Below are 17397 nucleotides of genomic sequence, written 5' to 3'. Positions count from 1 at the left end.
GGTGTAATTAACATACAATGTTGTATTACTTTTACGTGTATAATATGGTGAACAAACACTTCCATGCAACACCTGATACTCATCACAAGCTCTCTCCTTAATCCCCACCACGTATTTTTTTTTAATGTTTATTTATCTTTGAGAGAGAGAGAGTGAGCGAGGGAGGGGCAGAGAGAGAGACAGAAGATCTGAAGCAGGCTCTGTGCTGACAGCAGAGAGCCTGCTGTAGGGCTCGAACTCACCAACCTAGAGATCATGACCTGAGCTGAAGTCAAGGTGCTTAACTGACTGAGCCACCCAGATGCCCCTCAACACCTATTTCACCCATCCTCCCATCCACCTCCTCTCTGGTAACCATCAGTTTGTTCTCTGTAGTTAAGAGTCTGTTTTGGTATTTGTCTCTTTTTTAATTTGTTTGTTTCTCAAATTCCACATATTAATGAAATCATATTGCATTTGTCTTTCTCTGGCTTATTTCACTTAGCATTATACCCTCTAGATACATCCATGTTGTTGCAAATGGCAAGATCTCATCCTTTTTTTATGGCTGAGTAATATTCCATTGCATATCTATACCATATCTTCTTTATCCATCTATCAATGGGCCCTTGGGTTTATGTTGCTTCCATAATTTGGCTATTGTAAAGAATGCTGCAATAAACATAGGGGTGCAAATATCTTTTCAAATTAGTGTTTTTATTTTCTTTAGGTAAATACCCAGCAGTGGAATTACTGAATCATACGGTAATTCTATTTTTAATTTTTGATTTCCTCTTTGATTTCTCGGTTGACCTATTCATTGTTTAGTAGCATTTTACTTACCTCCACGTATTTGTGTTCTTTCCACATTTTTTCTTGTGATTGACTTCTAGTTTCATGCCACTGTGGTCAGAAAGATGCATGATCTGGTATCAATCTTTTTTAATTTATTGAGAGTTGTTTTGTGGCCTGCGAGTTTGGCTGCTGGGACCGCAGGTGCACCAGAGCGTGTGGCTGTCTTCCCCTCTCTGGGGCAGGAGCGCCTTGGAGAGACTCCCGCTGCTGAGTGGGACAAGCTGGATGGGGTGGTTCTGCAGGAGAACGTGGGTGGGGCGCATGGTGCTAGGTGTTGGAGAGCCTGGTGGAGAGTGTTCCCGCTGGTTCTGCAAGTGTCCTGATATCTCGGCTGGGTGGTGGAGAGGGGGGAGGTGTGTGCCAGCCCTTCTGTTCTTGGGCAAGTCTTCTAAAAATCCCTGCCCCTCCAGCGCACATTCTGAGGTTAGTAAATAAATCTTCACATATACCCCAGGTGCTTTTCAAACAGCTGCTTCTATGCTATTTCTCAGTGGGGTTGTTATGCGGGCTCTTTAAGGGCGGGGTGTCAGTTTCCTCCTGCCTTCCAGCTTTCCCAGAGTTAAGTCCGGATGGTTTTTAAAGTACCCAGAGTTAAGCCCTGATTATTGTAAAAACTCGAAAAGTTAAGCCTCACTGGTTTTCGAAGCCAGATGTTATGAGAACCTGTCTTCCCAATGCAGGTCACCCATGCCTAGGGTGGCGTCTGATCCTCTCTCAGTGCTAACTTCTCTGGCTTGTGGTATCTTTCCTGTTTGTGGTTAGTCCTGCTGGGGGGTGTTGGTTCTCAGCCATGTCTCTGCCCCTCCTACCCGTTTTGATGCGGCCTCCTCTCTACACTTATTTGTGGAAAGTCTGTTCTGCCAGTCAGGTTGTTTTCAGAGTTCCTTGCACTAATCTGCCTGTTGTCTCAGTGTGTCTATTGGAATAGATGATAGGATCTAGTAGGATCCTTTTACTCTGCCATCTTCCCAGAAGTTGTCCATCTTTTTAAATGTTTATTTATTTTTGAGAGAGAGAGAGAGAAAGACAGAGTGCAAGTGGGGAGGGGCAGAGAGAGAGGGAGACACAGAATCCAAAGGAGGCTCCAGGCTCTGAGCTGTCAGCACAGAGCCCCAAGTGGGGCTCGAACTCACGGACCGTGAGATCATGACCTGAGCAAAGTCGGACACTTAACTGACTCAGCCACCCAGGTGCCCCAGAAGTTGTCCATTTTTAAAGGTCTGTAATACATGTTGCAATTTCTGTAATGGCATGTTGGTGGCATACCATTGCCAACAGCAGATCTTATCATTCTTTCAATCTTTCAATCTTCAAGATCTATCAATCTTTCAATCTTTCAAAATAGGCCCACAGCCATAGTATCTAATTGGTTCCTGGTGCTGAGCAACCTCTCAGGTAATTGCTTGTGAACATGTGCTGACGTTTTATTTCAAATTTGTCATAAAGAAAACAGTTCCTTAGAAAGCCAAATCAAAAATTCCTTCTTAGAAGAGATATTTCATAGGTAACTTGAACAACAATTCAAAAGAATGTCTGGTTAAAGATTATGGAGTTGAGTTGAGTTCAAGCCTTGAATGTCAAATGAAATGTTATGGCCCTCCCCCTCCCCAGACTGACAGCCAGCTGGGGGGTATAGGAGCCAAATTCCCAAGAATAGGCACTTATCTGATTAAATTCCATTCGAAAATAACTCAGAGTTCAGCTTCAAATGAGGCTTAGTTTAGTTTTCTCTTTTCCTAGTGCAAAGTGACACTTTTCATGGTGTTGATATTTGGTATTTCTTTTATTTATATTTTAACTAACTTACTTTGTTTGCTTCCCCACCCCCACACTCTGAAGGGTCTTTTCTTCAACTCACCCAAGGATGTGTCCCAGCATGGTGTCCTCTGAATGTCAGGCAGTTTTGTCCCACCCTCAGGATTCTTGACAAACCACATGCCGTCTTTACTCTTTCCTCTAGAATATCGTTTGGAAATTGACTTAAGACCTAAATGAATTTACTTTTAAAATAAACTTTACATCATCACCTTAAATAAAAAACTAGTTTCCTTTCTCATAAATAGAAAGTCATCATACAATGAACACAACAAAAATTAAGTGTTAGTGGGTTCTAGGTGCATATCTCTGCCAAAGGCTCTGTGCCTGGGGCTGCTCTGTCTTCCTTGTAAAGGAAATATGCAAGTATCAGAACACAGATACATTGGCAGTCAGCGTGATTTTCTCCCTGTGTAATCAGAGTGTCTGAAATGTGTTTGAAAAGGCAATTACTTTCCTCCTCCGAGTAAATCAATGTTTTCTAACAGTGACCACAGACCACTTAAAATCAACTTTGTGCCACGGGCACAGTGATTGTCACACCTGAGCACACAGCAAAATTACCTGGAGTCTTGTTAAAACACAGATGGCTGATGCAGTAAGCCTGGGCTGGGGATTGAAATGTGCATTTCTAAAAAGTTCCCGAGTTGTGGGCATGCTGCTGGTGCGGGGAACACTTTGACGGCCACTGCCCTCATTTCTCGTTGCGTTGTCTCCCATTTTAGGAGCAACTGGACTGGGGACGCTGGCAGGTGCAAACCAGAAACCACTGCGATCCCTAAACAGGTGCTAATGTACTCCCCTCTGTTGTTGGCGGTTTTCCTCTCCAAGAGCAAGGAGCCCAGGCCTAGTGCTAGCACCCTAACAGCAGCATTAAAATCTCTTGAACCACTCACCCCTCCAGGAGGAAATCTGAATTACAGTTGGTGGAGGCGATAGGGACCTTCCTCCCCTACATGGAATCTCCCGTCATCCCATTCGGGGAGCTGGGTGTGTGAAAGGTGAAGCTGCTTCCTGGGGAAAGCCCCTCCATATCACTTCCCCAAGAGCTTAATTCCAGAAGATAGATAATGGAATCGTGATGTCAGAGAAGTGTGGCCTGATGCCACAGGGAGTGTACATTTTAGTCTAAGTGCAACAACAGGAAGGTTCTTGGTGGTCTCATCTAAAGGAGCCCCTCTCCCCACCTGACTACAGGCCCCCAGTTCATTTTGCATGACCATCCTCACAATGTGAACTTCCGTGGTCTCTTTGTTGGTTTGGTTGTCTGTTGCTCCTCTTCCATGAGAGCCTCCCTGCTTTGTTCACTCCTCTGTCCCCAGCATCCAGAGCAGCTGGCACAAAGCAGGTGCTTCCTAAATATTTATGGAATAAAGGAAAGGATGGCCGAATGCCATTCAGTCTGTTCTAGATTCAGGGAGTAAGGAATGCAAAGTAAATGAGATATAGTCATGGGTCTTCAGGCTCACAGATATTTGGATAACTTATTTTCCAAAAGTTGGTTGCCATTATCAAATTATTCATAAAAAGAGAAAATAAAATTCATAAAGAAATGTGAGGGAAATACCCTTCACTCATTTTACAGTTATGCTACTAGCAAAACAAAATAACATTTTACATCTTTAAAAATGTTTGCAGTCAATTCAGGTGAGGGTGCAGATACTTTAATAAGCTTACAAAGGCTATATTCCCTTCAAAAGGAAATGCGGCAACAGATATCAGGAGCCATAGAAAATGGTTTTTTGACTGAGACATGACATAAAAAATTACCCACTTCCTGAGAAATTCACTTCTGGGACTTTATCCTAAGGAAAGATTTCCAAATGAATGGAAAATTATACGTACAAACTATTAATACACGCACGACATGAATGAATCTCAAAATAATTATCCTGAGTAAAAGAAGCCGGACCAAAAAATAAAAGCCCCCCAGACCCAGTACATCTGTTTGACTCCATTTCTATAAAATTCTAGGAAATGCAAATTAATCTATAGTGACAGAAAACAGAGGAGTGGTTACCTCAGACTGGGGGTGTGGGGAAGGATGGGCACAAAACTTTTGGGGATTGTGAGAATATTTGGTATCTTGATCACGATCATCGTTTCATGGGTATAAGCCCATATCAAAACGTGAAATATGTGCATTCATATTACATAAATTATACCTCAATAAAGTTGTAAAAGAAAAGAAAAAGAAAGGGCTGATAGACACAGTAATCTGGATGAATTGTGAAATCATTGTACTAAGGGGGAAAACCAGACATAGAATAAATAATACATGCTGTATGACTCCATTTATATACAATTCTAGAAAAAGCAAACTAATCTCTAGTGACAAAAGCAGGTCAGTGGTTGCCTGGGGTGGGGGGTGGAGGGAGGAACACACTGCCAAGGGGCAAGCGGAAACTTTGGGGCGCGATAGAAATGTTCCATGTCGTGATTATAACGGTGGTTTCACACGTATACACATCTATCAAAACTCACCAAAATTTACCCTTTAAATGGATTCGCTTATTGATGTAAATTAGACCTAACTCAATAAAGTGAATTTAAAAAGAAAACAGAAGAGACGAAAAAGAGGCCTTAGTTTAACTTCTGGTGCCAGGAATGCTTCAAGCCGAGAATAACAGCACAGGCGTTTTGCCTGGGAAAAATATTTAAATGGGCCTCTCAGCTATATAAGAGCAAACCCGAAATTCTATTCCTGAATGGAGACCTTGGGGACAACAAGGAATTAACCTGCTGTGTAATAACAAAAAATTTTGTCTTCACTAAGGTCAGAGGTAAAACTGCCTAATATTCACAAGGAGCGACTGTTTTCACCCCTCTGTCCGGGGCTAGACCCAGGGGGAATTGGGGTTCTGAGCTGTAGGGAGGGAGGCCTGAGTTAACAAGACCCTACTCTAAGTGATGGGCTGGTTCCTGAAATGTAGTGAGAAGTCAGGGGCTCAGGGGTTCGGGGACAAGAGGTAAGTAGAGGAGCTGGGAGAGGGAGGCCAGGACAGCGAACGAACAGCCAGGAGTGAAGAGCTACGGTCATCCATTTTAAGTTTTTCCCCTTTCTGTACTGTATTTCCCCTCCCTGAGCTGTCACCCACAAGCCTTCAGTAAAGTTAGGCTAAATGCTACAGTTCAATATTAACTGTGTTTGCAGGTATTTATGGGGCGCAGCGTCCAGGTAAAGTGATCTGTGGAGAGCCATGGAAGCCTGGAGATAGGATTACAAAGTTGCTAGAAGTGACCATCAGGGAGGCCCCTGAAAAGCTAAACAGCAAACGGTTTGGGGAAAACATGGAAGAGCCCCTCAGGGATTCTTGGAACTACCCTCTCCACGCTCATATGGCAGGAAGTGGAGCACAGACACTACATGCGGTGTTTGAAGGAATGGTGACCTCCTAAAGCGTGGTAGCCCAGGGACATTTGGGATGTTTAACGACTAACCCCCTGCCCCCCCCCCCCCCACACACACCTCACAACCTCCCAAGGAGGTTTGGGCTGTTTTGAGCTATTTTGAACTATAATACTTTGGACAGAATATTTTGGACAGAAAAATACTAAGTCCAGGTTACCTCTTTTATCTCAAAAGCTCGGAAGAGACCTATGGTATATGACCAAACCCCAAGGAGTAATTGCCTCTGGCTGATTGACGTCAGTTAATGACTGGACTTTGTACCCAAAAGAGGGTTAAAACTGAAGACAGTTGGAGGGAAGTCATTTCCTCCTTGGATTGCCCGGCAAGAACATCTAAAATGAAAGCCTTTCCTCACCTCGCTCTTCTCATCCTCCTTTTCGGAGCCTCAGGTAAGGAACATTTTGCAATTTTTATTCTTTTAATCATGTTTGCTGTCTCTGAGATAGAACCAGCGGGCTTAAGCTACTAGCTCCAAGGTCCAACAAAGCAGACTATTTCATGGCTGAAGTTTCCTCTCCCATTCTGCTCAAAGACGTAGGGCATTTCAGTGCGATGAAGGAAGACATAGCACAAGTAAAGGGGGCTCTGGGCTAAGGTGTGGGGTTCAGCAAGCCAGAGATTTGTCCTCCAGAGTTCCTCAGGCCAGACAAGAACAACTCAGTAGGTTCCGAGGGCCTGATGCCCTACAGTAGCCTTTTCTTTGGCCCCCAAATGTCATTTGGACCGTAATGCAATGCAGGGATCTGGTTTAATCCCTGATTCCAGCATCAGGAGTCTTTTGTCTCCTTCTACATGGGAATTACGGTTTATCTGTGGGCAAATCCCTAAACCCATCTGGGTATTGGCCGGCTCTTCTATCAAAGATGGATGCGCGTATCAATCTCACAGTTACTCTCTGACTCAGGGTGAGCCCTTGTTAAATGAGAAGAGTAGCAGGAATAGGAGGAGCAGCAGTGAAGATGGCCAGCTGGTGGGGCACCCAGGCTGGCTCAGTCAGTGGAGCTCACAACTCTGTCTCAGGATTGAGCCCCGCGTTGGGTGTAGAGATTACCTAAAAATACACTCTTAAAAAAAAAAAAAAAAAAAAGGTGGTCAGTTGGTGAACTATTTTCTTGCTCCTGGCAGAGCAATGGTTTATCTCTTCAACACTTAATGACTATTTAAGCCAGGCCCTGTTGAAGGTGGAGAGCCAGATTCTGCCATCCAGGGGCTCACAGCCTTGTGGGGGAATCAGTGGTCTTTCTATACCGGAGGGGTTAGGAATTGCTTCCTCACTTACACTTTTTTTTCTTTTTTCTTTTTCTCACGAAACCTTCTAATATTTGATTTTAAACTGGTTGTCAGTGTCAGCGTTCTTTGAGACAGGGGTTCTAGAAGAGTGATCACTGGGTCACTAAGAGTTTACTACTGTTCCATGTGTCCAGGGGTTTCTAAGAGTTGGAAAAAAGGCAACTCTGATGATCACCGTAGCCCTTAGGGCAAAAATCATCTCTACTCATCCTGCTCTTTAAAAAATTAATGTGTCTAAAATTATTAATGGGTAAACATCCCTAGGAAACAATTTTTGGAGAAAGTTTAATACACACGTAATGAGGTGTTTTTATTTCATCACTCTTTAAATAAACCCCCTCCCCTGCCCTCCCTAAAATGGGGACTATTGCCTTAAACTATAAAAAGACAAAAAAAGACAAAGACTGCCACTTTCAGGTAGTAACAGCGCCACCTGCTGGCATTGTCAATTGTCCTCACAGAAGACTACTAGAGAATATTAAACCCGGATTTAATAGTCCAGCAACTACAGGCCTAAATGATGTTACTTCTTGGTCCTTGTCTTCATACATATTAACTTTTTGTAATATATTTCAGTAACATTTTTCCAGTTTCTTTCTCTTTAATTTTATCTATTGTGAGGGTTTTGTGTGTGTGTGACCGAAGTAGTCATGTATTTTCTTTACTTTTTTTTAAAAGAGAGAGAGAGAGAGAGAGAGAGCGTGCATGAGTGGGGAGAGGGGCAAAGAGAAATAGAGAGAATCTTAAGCAGGGCTCACGCTCTGTACGGAGCCCAATGCAGGGTTCGATCTCACAACCCTGGGATTGCGACCTGTACCAAAATCAAAAGTTGGACTCTCAACCAACTGAGCCACCCAGGTGTCCCCATGTATATCGTTTTTAATGTAGTCAACTATATTTATTTTTCAAGAAAGAATGATTGGGTACTAATTGGTATTAAAGAATAAGTAACTGCCGTTATATATCGAATGTTCTTTCTTCTGAAACTTGGTATCTTTGTTCCTCCAGCCATTGGGCAAAATACAACTCCTTCAAGTAGCGCTACCGTAAATGACGTAATTACTGCTGCCACAACACCTGCCGCAACAACTGCCACAACACCTACCACAACAACTGCCACAACACCTACCACAACAACTGCCACAACACCTACCACAACAACTGCCACAACACCTACCACAACAACTGCCACAACTGCCACAACAACTGTCACAACTGCCACAAAAACTCCACCTACTTCCTCTGTGGCCTCTGTTTCTATATCGAGTTCAGTTACAGACGCCACTGTCACGTCTACAACAAGTAAATCAAGCACAGGTGAAAACACAACAACTGCACCTACCCCTGGCTGCGTTTCTTCTGGGAGCAACGAGCCAACCACAGTGGTTACTTCTCCAGAAACACAAACGACAGAGACGGACACTGGATCATCCCTCATCACAGTCCCCCAAAGTAATTCCTCAGAGGCTGTTCCTTCAGTGACTTCTGGCAATGTCACTTCGCCTGAGATCAGACCCCCAAGCCCTGGTCCCCCAGGTAAGAGCGATTTCCTTAAAGACTGCTCCTTTGCAGAGTCCTAGCATTGTGGAGGATGGTAGGTAAGTGTGTTCTGTGGGGGGAGGAAAGTGGGTATAGAGAGACCCAAGGTTTCCTTGAACATGAACCCCTGGAATTACAAACTCTGAGTCAAGGGGCACCTGGGTGGCTCAGTCGGTTAAGCATCCAACTTTGGCCATGTTCTCACGGTTTGTGAGTTCGAGCCCCACGTCAGGCTCTCTGCTGTCAGCACAGAGCCTGCTTCTGATTCTCTGCCCCCTCTCTCTCTGCCCCTCCCCCACTCTCTATCTCAAAAATGAATAAATATTTAAAAATTAAAAAAAAACAAACCCTGAGTCACAAAGACTAGTAGTCATGGCAGAGACCCTAAAAGATAACCCACGGTTTCATTCTGTTCTCCTTTGCCCTCCACCTATCCTACTTCAAGTTAGTTATGGAATATTTTTATAGACTTGGGCATCATGAAAGCTACTTTTCTAGCTTCCATCTCCCTAGGAGATTTTAAGAAATAGTTTCAGCTTCTCTGAGAAGGCAAGGTCCAAATAAACACCGTCTCTCCAGCCCCACTGGTCTGTCTCCCTGATCTACGCAAGGAAGGAGTCAGTGCTATCCTGACTCAATGTTGGGGGAAAGTATGACATTGCAATGGTGGCTGTTCACAGTTTGGAGTTTGAGTTAATTCACGGAATGTGAGTCTGAGGAATAAAAAGCCACACAACGGCAGTGCTCAAATGGTCCTAGACATGGGGCCATTGTCCAAAGGACAGATGTTTCAGGAATACTGTCCTGAAGAGTTGGCAGTTGACCTCAAGTCAAAATTATTGAAACAGAAACCACTTGCCTCATTTCCCAAAGTTTGGTCTTATTAGAATAAGGGTCAGCGAACTTTATCAGCAAAAGCCAGCTAGCAAATATTTTCGGTTTTGTGGGCCACAATAGGGTTTCTGTTGCAGCTACTCCAGCCTGCCATTTTAACACGAAAGCGGTCACAGTCCAGACACAAATGAATGAGTCTGGCTGCACACCAGTAAAACTTTATTTACAAAAACTGAAGACGGGCCAGATCTGTCTCATGAGTCATAGTTTACCAACCCCTGGTCTAAAAGAATCCTCAAACCTAGGCTTGAAGGGTCTAGATAGATCTAAGAACTGGCTGGTTAAGCAAAGGGAGACAGAGCCTGTATCTGAGACCTGGGTCCCTGTCCGCCTTCATGTTTGGAGGGACCACTCTGAAGACTAGGCCACCTGGGTCACAGCTGCACAATCAGCTCTACTGAAGTCAGGAAAGAGAACTTTTCTAAGCCATTTCTGCTTCCCCGGACATTCCCTCAGAGTAAAACCCCTCCACTAGCTACCTGGGGAGGGGGCAAGTCACTTCCCTCCTGGCTTCAACTTACCCATCTGTAATAAGGTGTGACTGAACCAAATAGCCATCAAAATCCCTTCCGGCTGCAACATCCTGTGACTTTATTCCTGTCGCATAGAACAGGCTGACAAGTCTGTCCTTTATTGCCGGAGAGAAAGCATTCCAGGACTTGTCTGCCTGGTGTATCCTGAGTGGGGTTGTGCTCCGTTCCTTCCCTAGGATTTTCCAAATCATCCTTGCAATGTGGGGATTTTTGAAAACACCTTTTATTTTACTTAGAATATTAGTTCATACCGAGGTGCCTGAGTAGCTCAGTCAGTTAAGCATCTGACTTTGGCTCAGGTCGTGATCTCCCGGTTTGTGGGTTTGAGCTCCGCGTCGGGCTCTGTGCTGACAGTGCAGAGCCTGCTTGGGGTTTTCTGTCCCCTTTTCCCTCTGCCCCTTCCCCACTTGTACTCTTTCTCTCAAAAATAAATAAACATTAAAAAAAAAAAAAGATTCCTTCATGTCTTTTCAGGGCTTCAAAGCTCCTTTCTTTTTAACTCTGAATAATATTCCACTTGAATATTATTCCACTGAATAATATTCCACTGTGAATGTAGCACAGTTTTATCCATTCACCTACTGAAGAATATCTTGGTTGCTTCCAAATTTTGGCAATTATGAATAAAGCTGCCATAAATATGCCTGTGCAGGTTTTTGAGTGGGCATGTTTTCAACTCCTTTGGGTAAATACCAAGGAGTGTGCTTGCTGGATTATTTGGTATGTTTAGTTTTGTAAGAAACTACCAAACTGTCTTCCAAAGAAGCTATACCATCTTGCTTTCCCACCAATGAGAGTTCCCATTGCTCCAAATCCTCATCAGCACTATCTACCTATCTATTTATTTTGAGAGAGAGGAGAGAGTGTGCAAGCAGTGGAGGGGCAGAGAGAGAGGAGAGAGAGAATCCTAAGCAGGCTTCGTGCTGTCAGTGCAGAGCCTGATGTGGGGGCTCGATCTCACAAACCGAGATCATGACCTGAGCCCAAATCGAGAGTTGGGCACTTAACTTACTGAGCCACCCAGGCACCCCTAATTTCTATTTTTTTAAATAAAAGTAGGGGTGCCTGGGTGGCTCAGTTGGTTGAGCATCCGACTTCTGCTCGGGTCATGATCTCTCGGTTCCTGGGTTTGAGCCCCACATGGGGCTCTGTGTTGGCAGCTCAGAGCCTGGAGCCTGCTTCGGATTCTGTGTCTCCCCCTCTCTCTGCCCCTACCCCGCTCATGCTCTGTCTCTCTCTCAAAAATACATAAACATTAAAAAAAATTTTTTTAAAGTAAATTAGGCCCAAAGTTATGGAAGAAAAGAAGCTTAAACAGGGCAAAAGTATATTCAGTAAAAACTAAATCTCCCTCCTATCCTAAGCTCCTAGGACCCAGACCCCAGTTTCCTTCCTCAGAGGCAACTTCTGTGGCCAGCTTCTCATATCTTTCTCCAGAGGAATTTGTGCAAATACGAGCGTACACATTTGTGTGTTTGTGCATGTTCCTCTCTTTTTATCACAAAAGAAAGCATGTTGTACACATTGCACCTTATATATAGCTTTTTTAAAAAAAATCAACAATTTCTACCTATAAGTTTGTAAGAATATGAACACCTTTTGATCAGTCACTTGACTGTTTCTGAAATCAAAGCTCAGAATCATTTCATTCGACAGAGGTGGAGAAAATGGCCAGCCAAGACAACCATTTGGCCTCTGACCTAACTCCACTCCCCGATCCCACCACTTCTCCAGAGAGAGGAAGAGGCTGTACCCTGCCTGGTCTGGGAGCACCACCCAATGGTGTGGACACCATTGCAATATAATTCTCACCAACTATTCAAGTCATCCACTCAGAAAGCCAGGGGAGAGTGTGTGCCATCATCACTTCCTCTGAGAATTTTCACTGAGTTAATCTGCAGGGGCCCCTTCCTGTCCCTTTTCCTTTCTTCATGCACCTGTGTGCTATGTTTGTTAACTCAAATAGAACACCTAGTTTCTTGGGGGGGGGTGCTTCTTGCCTCTACCTCCCTATAAGACAGTTATTCATACTTTCCTAGAAAATAGGATTCTCTCTCTCAAATGGTGTTAAGGCATTAACACCTAGTTAACACCTAGTCTGTGCCTAGTGTCAGAGGCACAGACATCAAGGTTCTGAAGGATCCTTGCAATCCAAAGATTCCAACGATGGAATTAGAAGACTGCTGTCTCTATAAGTACACTCTTGCCCACCGGCCCCTGCCCTTTACCGTTGACAAGCCTCTGGCTCCAGAATTTCAGCAACAAACTCCCTTGAGACGTAAGGGAATATGTATTTGCTTCTAGCTCTTCTAAGGGTGTGCTGTAGAGTAACATAACCAAGGAATGGAAAGTGCCCAGAGGGAGGCAGGAAGATTTTGAAGTATGTTTCTGGGTGTAATTTGTTGTCATTCTGTGGATTTTTAATCTCTTTCTCCTCCATCTCAGATCCCAGCAGTCCTTGCCAAGGAGCTCCCTGTAAAGGCGGTTCTTCATGTGTTAGCCTGAATGATACCTATTTTTGCCTGTGTTTGTTAGGATATTACTATAACTCTTCCACATGCAAAGAAGGTGAGTTACAAGGGATGAACCGGGCAGAGCTGCATTTCAGACCTAAAGTGGAATGGAAAATGTAAAGTAATGTCAAAAGAGCCTCCAGAATAGTAGAGGTAGAGGATGATTTATAGGTAACAAAGGCCTGCTGAGTAGAGAAAAAGCTCCTGCTTTTATTTCAGTGGAAACTAGAGGGATGGGAGATGGACCAAATCAGAGGTGTGTGTGAGCTTGTCCTAAAGGTCTGGAAGTGGATGTGTCCCTTCACTGTACTGGTTAAAGGGAACGGTGCCATAAGGACAAAATGACGAGTGTTGCAGCCCCTGGAAAATTCTGACAACTGCATAAATACAAAGTTGTGCTGTTACATGGGGACACCGATTCAGGATAAGGTGCCATACTTAAGACAAACCTGAGAGCCTACTCTCTGACCTCGATTCAGTTCTCTGTCACAGAATTTGCTTGCTCCCAACAGAAAGCTCCATTTTTAGAGACTTAAGAGCCTCTTGGCTCCTGAAATGGACTTTAGGAGCAAATCAATATACCTCTGGCATAACCCTTTTTTGGTTAGTTCAGCTGGGTGCTCTGCAGGTCCAAGGCTGTTTCCTGAGTTAGAAATTGTTCTCTGTTTCATGAATGAAAAATATCTCCCCCTGCCAGAGCAGACCAATTATACAGGAAATGAATGTACCGTGTTGGCCACAGGGATTAGAGATACCCCAAAAGCCAAACGGACGTTCATATTTCAGCACTAATAATCTCATTTCTGGGCATCCACTCTAAGTAAGGGACCCCAAATATAGAAAGGTTTGTGCATAAAGATGTTTGCTGCAAACTTTATTTTTCCTTTTAAATAGTCGGTAGCATTAAAACAAATAAAGACTATTAATGAAGATAATGTATATTTCATAGAGTATTTTGCAGTCTTTAAAAATAATAGTTATCAGAAAAAAACCAATAGTTATGGGGGGGCGCCTGGTTGGCTCAGTTGGGAGAGCATGCAACTCTTGATCTCAGGGTCACGAGTTCAAGTCCCATATTGGGCGTGGAGCCTACTTTAAGGAATAAGCATACAAGTAAGTGAAATAGTTATGAAGACTAGGTAACTATTTGGAAAAGTGCTTATTATGTGACAATAGGTAAAGAAGACTCACAATGTAAACATGGAATTGTAACGATGCAAACTATGCACGGAAAACAAAAGCTGGGCAAACTGTACCAAAGCAAAAATGGTTGCGTTAGGCTGGGTGAGATCTGGGGCAACATTTTTCATACTTCCAGACTTCCCATAATAATCATCATATGATGTTTAGAATTTTAGAGAATAATCTATGTTTTAAACACAATGGAAATTAACCCTTTTTATGTTAAATATTACAAAAAAGATTCTGCTTAAATTTCAGGAAAGCTATTCCCTGGAACAATTACAGTAAAAGTATCAGAAATGTCTGGTTTAGAAGATGAAAATTCTATGGCCTATCAAAAATTACATATTAAAGTTACTGAATTTGTAAGTATTTTCCTACCTTTCTTCCTGCATAAGTGTCCTTTATTCTAACAATGACTTACGGATGTAGGACTGGTATTCAGTCCGTACACACTGGTGCAGCTGTATTAGTCCGTGAAATAGTGAAATGCACCCTTACTGGTTGGTAAATAGCAACTGTCCTGAGCCCCTGGCACCTGGTTGCCCGGGCTCCTTCTGCTAGGACGCTTAGGCCTCCCCATGATCCTGCACCTAGATGACTAACACTAAGCACGGCAGAGGGCCCTCCGAGGCTTGTTCCAACCATACCATACTCTTTGATACAGAAGCTATGAGAATATTTTTAAATGGAGGGGTGTCTGGGTGGCTCAGTCAGTTAAGCGGCAGACTTCGCCTCGGGTCATGGTCTCGAAATTCGTGAGTTCCAGCCCCACGTCGGGCTCTCTGCTTTCAGTCCAAAGACTGTTCCAGATCCTCTGTCTCCTTCTCTCTCTGCCCCTCCCCCACTTGCATCCTCTCTCTCTCTCCCAAAAATAAACATTAAAAGAAAAGAATATTTTAAAATGGACACATAAATATAATGATGTTTTAAAATATTTTCGTAGGAAAAAAAATAAAAAATAAAATATTTTCGTAGGATTGAAGAGAAAAAAATTAAGGTTTCTTTTTTTCCTTTCTACCCTCAAATTTGCATATACTTCTATCCTAGTCGGGCTTTTTTTTAATGCCTGGAAAAGGAACTCTGTTCAGATTAGTATCTGTTACTTTTTCTCCCCCCACTGTCGAAAAAGTCAAAATGAACCTTAGCTTCATTTCATTTTGATGATTGTGAGTGAATGTGCCAGCATGAAAAGGGGTGGAAATCTCCATTCTGGATCTATGTTAGACCAGTGTTTCTGAAAGTTTAGTTTTAAAGAAAAAAAAAAAAAACAAGGAGCCAGTAAATATGTCTTAGAACCCTAGGTGGGGAAACACTTTTAAAAGTTAAAAAGACCATACCTTTCAATTCTGAATTATTTCATCACAGAAGAGTTTTGCTAGTAGAACGGTAAAACATAAAACATTATTGTCCAGATGATTTACAGATTGTACAGAGACAGCTAGTGCTCACGACCAAACAGCCGGTGCCTGGCACTGCTAGGGTGAAACCTAACTGCAGCCTCCTGGCCTTGGCCTTGCACATACCGCCTGTGCACGACGGGCCAGCTGGCCATGACCTATCGTCTAATCCTAGATCTACATTCCAGTTCTCCCACTTGGATGATTTTCCGGTGCATTGAGGACAGCAACATCCATGTGTTCCTATTTCCAGGGAACTCCTCTACTGTCTCAGGTGGCTTTACTGAGCAGTGGCCCCTGTGGCCACCACGTTCCCCAAACTTGCTTTGGGTATGAGTGTCCACAAGCGCCCTCCTGCTACAGGCCTATGCCCTGGTCTTCAGAGACTGATTTTGAGACTTGGTCTCAGTCAGGTCTTGATGGTTTCAGAGGGACCACGAAGGGGAGAGAGCATTCTTATAATTTTCAGCAAGTTTTTTTTCTGAAGAGGATATGCCAGAACTCATTTGCGGCTCTTACAGACAAGAAAAGAGAGATAATTGACTTTCTTCAAGGTCCTCTTAGCAGACTTTGTAGCCAGGGCAGTCCCAGCTCAGGCCCCAAGATGTCTCCCAGGGCCCATTTTCTATCCAGCTGGATCCAGATGGACAGTCTGCAAAGGGATGTGGAGTTTCCCTGTTGCATACGTGCCTGGCATTTTATGTGTAATGTTTCTAATTCCCAAAACAACCTAATGGAGAAGGTGGTACAATGGTGCTATTTTGCTGATGAGGCTGTTAAGGATCAGGAAGGTTAATTAACTGACTGAAGGTCACCCAGCTGATGAGTGAGGAGGTAGGGACTTGAACTCAGACCTGCCTGACCACAAAACTGCTTCTTCTCCTTCTCACCTGCTGGCTGTGTCGTGCAGTAGAGGGCCAGCAGGCCTGTTTGGATAGCTACTGCCTTCTTGTCCAGACTTACAGCCCTTCAGTTTGATATGTGTATATCTGGACAGCCTCAAAGGGTGACCTGGAAGATTTAAAAAAAACAAAAAACAAAAACAAAAAAACAGAGATACTTTCTCCTATGTCAGATGCTAATTTTGTAATCTCTTCTATAGGCATGAGAAAATTAAGTGGACAATGGTCAGTAGGGGAATGAGAGGGCCCTTGGAGGATGACCAATGAACTTGTTGCTAAGTGAACTCCCAGGCCCCTGATGGTTTACATAAATGCCAGCTATTCCTCGTATTTAAAAGAACTAAAAGGCATATGGATGTATTCTGGATGTAAGGCTACCCAGACTCACTAGAGCATCAGATTTGTTTGAATTTGACTAGAATAAAAGAGAAATGATTTAACATCTTTTTAAACGACATTGGTTACCAGGATCTTTTAAAGCATTGGGTCACCATGAGGAGAAAAATAGTAAAAAGTCATTGGATTATAAAAAGGTTGCACCAACCCAGTGGAACACTCATATAATAAATATGGAGACTGGGGCCCACAGGAGGGAAGACATGTTCAAGGTCATGTCTTTCACATTTAATTTATTCAGTCATCAGTCAGCCAGTGTTTGTTGAACATTTCCTGGGGATTGACCTGTGTTGAGTGCTATGGGGTGGGGGCGGGGGAGGTTATGAGAAAGAGAAAACTTACATTCTAATTGGGACCCTCTCACACCCCCCTCCACTTCACCCCTGCCTGAGGTCCCATGACACAATTCTGCCTAGTGACATGTACTTGTGCTGGAGCCCCTTCCAGCTCACAAAGTCATGTATCAATTCCATCTCATTTTATACCAATAATAGCCCTGTTGGTAGGAATTACTGCTACAGCAAGGGTTCCCATGAGAAGAATGAGGTCCAAAGAAGTTCTACAAAAGCTGACACATGGAGAACTGTGACCTTAGGTGTTCTTCCCAGTCCAGCCTGCTCTTTTCTGAGCCACGCTGCTTCTGAACATTAGTGTGTGGGCTCCTTCCCCCTCTCTGTGTCCCAGCAC

At 43.6% G+C, this 17397-nt stretch overlaps 1 protein-coding gene across 1 annotated transcript in view; it reads left to right on the top strand.

The window, feature by feature from the left end:
* The window catches only part of LOC125916989 (mucin-13-like), a 49508-nt gene that overhangs the window by 18701 nt on the left and 13410 nt on the right, over positions 1-17397 (top strand). Inside the window, exons 2-5 of the mRNA XM_049623254.1 lie at positions 3375-3571; positions 8360-8887; positions 12763-12885; positions 14271-14377. Of these exons, the coding sequence (XP_049479211.1) occupies positions 3375-3571; positions 8360-8887; positions 12763-12885; positions 14271-14377 (955 nt within the window). The remainder of the gene's footprint in view (positions 1-3374; positions 3572-8359; positions 8888-12762; positions 12886-14270; positions 14378-17397) is intronic.

Source organism: Panthera uncia, unplaced genomic scaffold (genome assembly GCF_023721935.1).
Source record: "Panthera uncia isolate 11264 unplaced genomic scaffold, Puncia_PCG_1.0 HiC_scaffold_1378, whole genome shotgun sequence".
Classification (NCBI taxonomy): domain Eukaryota; kingdom Metazoa; phylum Chordata; class Mammalia; order Carnivora; family Felidae; genus Panthera; species Panthera uncia.
The sequence above is the reverse complement of the archived record's forward strand: the minus strand, read 5'-3'. Positions and strand labels throughout refer to the sequence as shown.